Source organism: Pholcus phalangioides, unplaced genomic scaffold, assembly GCF_987345545.1.
Source record: "Pholcus phalangioides strain wild (caught in Gottingen) unplaced genomic scaffold, Ppha-v1.0 ptg000015l_1, whole genome shotgun sequence".
Taxonomy (NCBI): Eukaryota; Metazoa; Arthropoda; class Arachnida; order Araneae; family Pholcidae; genus Pholcus; species Pholcus phalangioides.
The window spans coordinates 98,262,520-98,270,968 of record NW_028301608.1 but is presented as its reverse complement, the minus strand read 5'-3'; the positions used below and the strand labels follow the sequence as shown (position 1 = coordinate 98,270,968).

General features: G+C 37.3%; 1 protein-coding gene across 1 annotated transcript; it reads left to right on the top strand.

The window, feature by feature from the left end:
* The first annotated feature begins 771 nt into the window (after positions 1-771).
* Positions 772-5,486, top strand: LOC149077150 (essential MCU regulator, mitochondrial-like). The gene is made up of 2 exons (XM_089244873.1): positions 772-1,645; positions 4,842-5,486. The coding sequence occupies exon 1, from the start codon at positions 900-902 to the stop codon at positions 1,167-1,169; it is 270 nt and encodes an 89-aa protein (XP_089100999.1). The 5' UTR covers positions 772-899; the 3' UTR covers positions 1,170-1,645; positions 4,842-5,486.
* The last annotated feature ends 2,963 nt before the right edge of the window (positions 5,487-8,449 follow it).

The following is an 8,449-nucleotide window of genomic DNA, read 5'->3' as shown; positions in this document are numbered from 1 at the left end:
AATCACTTGTCGCGGGGGGCCCCATGATGCTCTTTAGACGGCCCTGTTCCAGGATGTGGGGGCCATGCATTTAAATAATTTGGGAATGTGATGCGGGTTACTTCTCCAATGTGCGTTGGGGGGGGGAAAGGACAGAGCTGACTTTTACTGACAAGGCGGGAGGGTAAGCAGTGGCGGATTTAAGTTGGTTGTGAGGCCCCGGGTGCAATATATATATATATATATATATAGACCCCCCCCCCTAGAGTAGAAAAAAAGAGTGAAATTTGTTTTTCGGGCCCGGTGCGCCCGCCTCTGTCGTGCAGGGGTCCACTCGGGCACCTCATCAAGAGCAGGGCCGTCTTAAGAGCATCATGGCCCCCGGGCCAAATGATTTTTCCGAGGCCCTACCAAGCAAATTTTCGAAAATCTCACCCAGATCCCATTTTTCTGAGGCCCCAGGCCATGCCTTAGACTTCACTGCTCAAGAGAATAGGGCCCTCAGAAAAATGAGAAGTAGTTGAATTTTTCGAGAATTTGCCAGGTAGGGCAACAGAAAAATCACTTGGCCCGTGATGCTCTCGAGTCGCCCTGGTAGGGGGAGGGGGTCGAAAAAAGCTCAAAATGTGCTGACGTAATACTTAAATGGCCCTACAGGAGAATAAAGCGATGTCCCGTCGAAAATATGGTCACAATATTATTACCTCGGATACGGCAAGAAAACCGTACGCAGTCGGAGCTGCCGTAGAAATATTCAAGATGTAAACAAATCGACTGGACGTATAAATCAAATGTGACACCAATCACGAAGATTCCCCCTCGCTTCTAGACGTCGTCGTTGAAACTGTTTATTTTCTGTCCCCGATAGAGCCGTAGGTAGCGCTGTAATTGGAGGAGAGAGAGAATCTTACATAGCGACGATGTCTTCTATCTCTCGAGCTTTTAGATCAAGTATGGCTCGCGTCCTAGCAACGATATTTAGCCCTAGATTGAGCGCGAGCCGATGTGCGATCACGACGAGGACGGGCGCTTTCCTGCCGAAGCCGAAGAAGAACAAATTCGCCCTGTTAAAAGTCCTGTTGACTGTCTTGCCTGGGCTGTACCTCGGTGCAACGATAAGCAAGGAAGGAGCCGCTTTCTTAGAAGAGAACGACATCTTCGTCCCTGACGAGGACGATGACGAGGACTGATCGGTTGATGGGGGGGCCATCTCGAATGTTAAATGGCTTCGTCTAATGCAGAATCAAGTGCCCTTTTCTTTGTTGATTTGAACAGAAATATTTGTGCGAAAATATTAACATACCTCTCCTAGCTCTTTCTTAGCAATCGCCTTTTTGATTTAGCGCACAAAATATTACCATATACTGTAGTCGGTTTATTTTCTTGCAATTTTATATTAGTGCACCTGGTGTTGAGCTTCAGAACTTCTCTCTTGCAGACTGAGAGAGAGATGACTTTCGTTTTCTATATATAATGTAGTGTAACGTTTAGCTGACTTTTCCTGAGCTGGATCGTGTCGTCGTTCTTTCCACCACCGCAGAGTAATTTTTATGCAGTTCCTATTGCGCTGTAGGGGATAAAGAGAAAAAACTTTAGTAGTCGCTGGAGTCTTGTGTATGAGAAGATGTATTGACTGATGTAACGAGAAACGATCAAATTATGATAGGTAAGGTGTAATGTTTGAATTGATGTACTGTATTGATATAAACTTGGGATGCCTCAGTAGCATCATGGGTCTTATAGGTTGAGTAATTTTCTGGGGTCTACTTCATTAGCCAAAAATTATCAACATAAGGTCGGTCATTCCACATCCGTGTGCAAGATTACTATAGCATCCAGGGCCGCAACTAAAGAAGGAGCAAGCGACGTTGCACTTAGAAAAAAAAGGGTCCCACATTTTGGTCCTTATTTTACCAGATATCTTGATACACATTCAACATTGATGAGCAATTATTACCCTTTTCCTTCGCCCCCCCCCCCCCCCCGATAGCCTGTAGCAAAGTTCTTAGACTGGGACATTTGGCGAGCCCCTGTGTAGAGAATTTATAGCTTGGAAAAACATAATAAAAATTATGAGAGTCATCCCAGGCTCAATCTCTGTCAGCCCGGCTCTTATACAGCCAATGATTACTACTTATATCTTATCCAGTATAAAGGACGCATAACGACCCAACTTCTATTGAGAAATTTATTTCTAATTCATTTCTGGTACTCCAGAGACCAGGCGAGTCGGAAGCCAAATTTTTCCTTTGCCCTTATTTGACAATTCCAGAAATTGTCAAAATTCCACAATTGGGTGAGGGCACCCAAGACACTCCCTTGTAATAGCGTACATTCTTATTCGTGGTATTACAGTCATAGGCCTGTCTGCTCCCTAAAGGTTTTTCATCTTTGTCATCAAAGTATGGGTCAAGAGCATTATGTCATGTGCCTGGGTGCATCCTCTCCCAAACCGCCCCCCCCCCTCTACATGCCACACAACCAAATTTGCAAAGGTTTTAAAAAGGTTAAATTTTAAATGTTCTTCGAAGGTTTAATCAGTCCGTGATGCTGCAGAGGCAACCTCAAGAATCAAAATCGGGACCTGTCTGTTTAACTGCGAAACCTTGGTGCAACAATACTTGATGCAATGATAAATCCCTCTACAACAACATATATTTTTTTAATATTTTGAATGATAGGATATTAGATTCTTATATTTTTAAACTGATCTGGTATTTTACTTCTTCTGAAGACATGTACCTCGTACCTTACCACTGAAAGTGTTGATGAAGTTTTTGGTATCACTACTTTTCGTGAGCATTGCCCCCCCCCCCCCCAGCGTCAAAGGTGGAGTTGACTGTTCTAATGTATATATGAGCTGACATCATCATCATCGTGCCCCCCAGCAATAATGACCTTCCCCCCCCCCCCCCAGACTTCCAAGTCAATCTCCGCCTATGACAACAAACCTCTTTCTTTAGAGCTTGTGTGTGCGTTGTATGGGTCGCACATGGACAGTCAGACCTAAGCTCACACAATAAAAAGAAGAATAACATCGTCTTTGGTTAGTCATCATCTGATGGGAGTATCAGCAATCTGAGCTTCAGCCTGAATTAGGTCTGACTGTCCATGTACAGCAGAGCTACCCTTAGACGTGTGGTCCTACTGGACCCTGTGCTTTGTGATTTCCCTGCACTCACGGTAAATTATTGGAGGTTTTCACACTAATTTTCAAATTATTTCTTACAATAATTTAATTCTGAATTTTCATCAATTCTGAAAGTTTTGGTACTTATTCTGAAGTTTAATTGATTGCAAAGTTATTAATTACATTAAGGGGTCATTCAAGTATTACGTCATCATCGATGGGGAGGAGGGGGTTTCCGATTTGCTGACTTTTGATGACAAGGGGGGGATTGGATAATGCTTACGTCATCAATGACCCTTTATGAAAATATGTGTTAGGATTCAGAGGGGCAGAGCTGATGACGAAATTTTGCTGGGAAGGGAGGGGGGGGGGTTAAAAATTTGCTTACGTAATACTTGAACGACCCCTAATTCTTAATTTTCATCGGTTTTGGAATTATTTCCTTCATTAATTCTAATAGCATTGTTTTTCATCAATTCTGGAATTATTTATTTCATTCTAAATTTTCATTGGTGCTGGAATTATTTTCTTCCAATTATTTTTTAGTTCATTAATTCTAAAATTTTCGTTATTTTTTGGGATTTTTTTTTTCTCTCATTAGTTTAAAATCACCTTCACATAGGTGTCAATGCTTCCGATTTTTCAGCCTTATTAAAATCTTCCAGTCGGAAATCTAATCCTTTCTTCAGAAATCTAATTCTTCCGATTTTTTTGTATCTTCATAGATAAATCTCAAAAATTCCTCAAATTAAGCTTTGTTTGAATGGAAAATCCCTAAAGAAAATACTCTTCCAGTCCTTGGGATTTCAGGCTGACGTTTCTCAGGAAAAATATGGGGAATCAGGATTTCAAGTAAGAAAAATCTGTAATTGTCACCAATTATGATGATTAAAGTAAGCAAAATGGGTAAATATTGTTAAAAAAATCCAGATGCTAAAAATGCATCCGGGAAAAATGGGATTTATATATGGTCACGCGTTGCATTTTCAAAAAAGTCCCAGTTTTTCCCTTTTATTTGTTTGACATGTTTTCTTCGATGCGGAATGTGTCATAATGGGATAAACTATGGATTTTTTAAGTCTCTAAATTGGCACCTATGCCTTCAGTGCTGAATTTTTATCAATTTTTGTGTTAATTAACATTTAATTCTGTGTTTAACATTTTTTGTATGGAGTTTTCTCTACATTCCTATATGTTCTGCAGTAATAGATGTCGATTCCCCCCTCTCCTGCAAAATATATAAAATTGTGGAGACGCACATGACCCTGCAAAAATTTTTCATACTGGACCCTACATCTCGTGAGGGCAGCCCTGATGTACAGTCCCGTTCAGTGCATATGATTTCTAAGGAAAGAGGCTCATTGTCTTTGTACCATAGTGGTCTAGCTCGCTAACCCCATTTCTCCCTACTGAAGAATGAACCCTTTTTTTTCATGGTTATGGTCATAAGTCATCTTTTCATTGTCAGACAACATACATTGGAACCTCTCGATAATGGATACCCATGGGGACCAAAATTTTCATCTATTAACAGGGAGGGTATATATATATATATATAGTGAAATACGAAGTCCCATTCCATGGGCTGCAAAAGTGTCTGTTAATGGGAGGTGTGTGCTGACTTAGAGTGTCCATTACCGGAGGTTCCACTGTACAAGAATGTTTCATGCAAAGTATTTTGCAAAGAGTTTATCCCATATTCGATTAAAACCGCTTTTCAATCTGTTTCCAGGTTTCAATTTCGTGATGAAGTCTAAGTAAAGAGTCATATCGAGATGGACACCCGAGGAAAATGATGTACTTTTCCACCCCCACCAATTTATAATGCATTTATTTATATTGCCAAATGTTAATATCAAACACTTGTGTATGTTTAGTGGCGAATAATATACTAAATTGTGATATCTTTTCCTTATATATAAATATATATGTATGTATAATCATTAAACCTATACACAAACATTCAAAATTTTTTAGCCAAATTGGATACTGTATGCATGTGTTGATCTGTTGCGTGTGAATGAGAAACAATTATCCCATTGAAATGTTTTCCCTCATCGTAATTAGCCAATCATCTTTATACTATTGTACTTATCTCGACACATATTAGTGAAAACTCTAGTTAATTCATTATATAAGCAATATGATGATTATTGCGTTTTATACGTATATAGTCTATGTGTTACCGATTAATACATATTTATCCATATCCAGGAGATTATCGTGTAATGTTACTTTTCTTCCCCCTCCCTCTTCCATGACCAATCTGATTCGAATCTATGCTTATATTTGACTGGTAGTCAATTAAAAAATGTTATAATAAGGATTATTATAGCGAATTAAATTTTGTTCTGTGAGAGCAAAAACTGTACTTGTTATTTGTGTTGTCAAATTGAATCCTTGATTATTTCATGTTAGAAAATTGTACTTGTGTAAAGAATCGGATTAGGTTGTTAGAATGCATATCCCGGAATGCTTCGATATCTCTCTCTGAGATGAGAAGCAGGGTGTATCCGGTCCTTCAATACCAATGCTAGAATGCATAAAACAATAGTTGCATGATTAAGGGGTATCCTACTTTTAAAATGGTAAAAAACTTTCTTATGTAATATACTAGAGAAACTAACTGTGGTAGACCCAAAATAATAAGAGAACTACAGCTAGACACATTTCAGAACTGTAATGAAGTTCCTTCTTCAGTAGCAGAGAAAAATTAAAAGAAAGCGAAAAGGCAAATACTCCATATAGCGGGAGTTACTTGCTGTTCGTGATGAAGAGTGAGCACAAGAAACTTGAAGAGAATGCTGAACTAGAAAAAAATGTTGAAAATAAGAAGTTTTTCTTTTCTCATGTTGCCGGTCATTTCGTGTTGACTCTGTCTTGAACAGCGAGTAACTCCCCTCCCGCTATATAGAGCATTTGCCTTTTCGCTTTCTTTCATTTTTTTCCCTGCTACTGAAGAAGGAACTTCATACAGTTCTGAAACACATCTAGCTGTAGTTCTTATTATTTTGGGTCTACCAAAGTTGGTTTCCCTAATACATATATTGTCTCACCGAAAAGGTAATATTTTCTATTTCGTATGTAGAAATATTATTTGTCCATTGATTTATTTCAAATTGTGTTTGCTAACCTATGCCAGTACAAAATTTTACATATCTGTAATACTTAATTTTTTACAAATTTAAAAAGAAAAATACATTAAAAACAGCTTGCACACGTGATAAAATTGCATGAAATCAACGAGATTGAGAATAAAAAATGATTCAAAATAAAGAAAACTATTTGTTCATATGGTCATGAAAAAGATTTTTTATCAACTCAGTCTTATTTAAAACTAGCTATAATACCCAGCTCTGCATGGGTTTTCTGTAATTACTGGGAGGGTTGAAAAAGTAGCAAACCATTACAAAAGAAATGCATAATTCTGGCAGCATTAAAGAAGTTACAAACCATTGTAAAGGCATATGCACATCTGAAACACATTGCTAGGGAACCACAGTAACCAAAGTAAACATTCCTAAAAGTCATTGTTGAGGCTTTCGAACCATTGCTGCCCGATGGTTTTTGGCACACTTGCCCAGCTCTGATGAACTTTCAAAGTAGTCTACCAACTCGGGTCCTGTTTGGTATACAGGCAAAATTTGGCGACAATCTGTATAAAATTGTAGATTTGTGTATAGAGAACATACTGACGGACAGAAAATTAATTTTATATATAAATTAAATATTAAAGAAATTTAAAAAGTAAAAAAAGAAAAAAATTTATAACCTAAGTGTGTATTTATTAATGGATCACAAATCTTTTTGTCATTTTATGAACTAAACGCTTTCCTTTATTTTGAATCAGTTTTTGTTCAATTTCATTGATGTCATGTTATGTATTGATGTCATTGTATCATGTGCACAAGTGATTTTTAATGGGGTTTTTTTGAAAATTTGTAAAAAGTCAAGTATTAGAAACATGTAAAATTTTGTTCTGGCACATAGGATAGCATATACAATCAAATATATGGTTAAAATTCCAAATAAATCAATTCATAAATAATATTTTTAATAATGTTTCTACATGTGAAAGTTTTTTACCATGCCAAAAAGGTAGGAGACAGCCTTAAATGGGCAAAAATGGTACTTGACCCCCTTAAATGGTACTACTTAGCTGTACATTGGTACTACGCAGTGAATCCAAATTTAAGATTACAATTCCTGCAAACATTTTCAACACCTTTCTCATTTGCTATTCAGTCTCACATGACTGATTTTGATATTGACTGTGTGTGTGTATAGGTGCTTTGTGTAAAGCTACATGGCAGAACAAATTTCGGAAACCAATGAATTTGTTTTTCCAAAAGCTGTTTTTTATGATAGTATATAAGTTAATGAAAACATATACAGGGTGTCCTGTAAGTGCTAGCACGACCTTTATCTCTTCGACCGTCCGTCGTTGAGGTATGATTCTGATTTAAAAAATGCTCAATAGAAGTTCAAAAATTACCCTGTACCGGTTTTGAGAGTGAAAATACAGTGTGTTACAAAATAAAAAAATATATACATTTTATATGGTGTCCCTGTGCTCTAACTTCCATTTACAAAGTTGTTGCCCTTTCTTTCCCGATGCCAAAAAAAAAATTATATTTCTAAGTGGATCTTCTATTCACAGAGATATTTGAATTCAAAACACTAAGGAAATTTGGGAAAGAACACTGTTAAATGTGGTAATAGTGTAAAAACCGTTTTACCCGCATTTAACGTTGTTCATTGTTCATTGTTCTTTCTGAAATTTTCTCAGTTTTTGAATTCTATAATGTCTCTGTGAATATTGCACTTAGAAACACTGGAAATTTTTTTTTTGTTGCCCTCAGGAGATACCGGGCAGCGACTCTGTAATTGGAAGTTAAACCACAAGGGGACCGTATAAAAATTTAAATTTTTTTTATTTTATGAAACACTGTATTTTCACTCTCAAAACTGGTGCAGAGAAATTTTTGAATATCTGTTGAGCATTTTTTAAAGTAAAATTATATCTACCATTTACTATTTACCTCTATGAGGGATGGTTGATGAGATAAAGACTTACAGGACACCCTGTATATAGCACTTGTGGTTTTTCAAAAGTTGGTCCATAGCCTCTTAACCGCACATGATCGCTAAGGGATTATCGAGCTGAATTCAAAATTCTACAACAGATAAAGAATGCATAATTAATATAACATCAAATTTTATCTGGCGCCTCTGTGTGTGAAATCAACATTTTTCTCAAAGTGACTCACTTTAAGTAAGTAATGATTTATTAACCAAGGACTACCCCGTTTGTGTGGAGAAAACACTAGATGGCTCAGG

What these genes read in the sequence shown, in the direction of transcription:
- LOC149077150 (XM_089244873.1), top strand. Translation starts at nt 900, where the DNA reads ATGTCTTCTATCTCTCGAGCTTTTAGATCAAGTATGGCTCGCGTCCTA.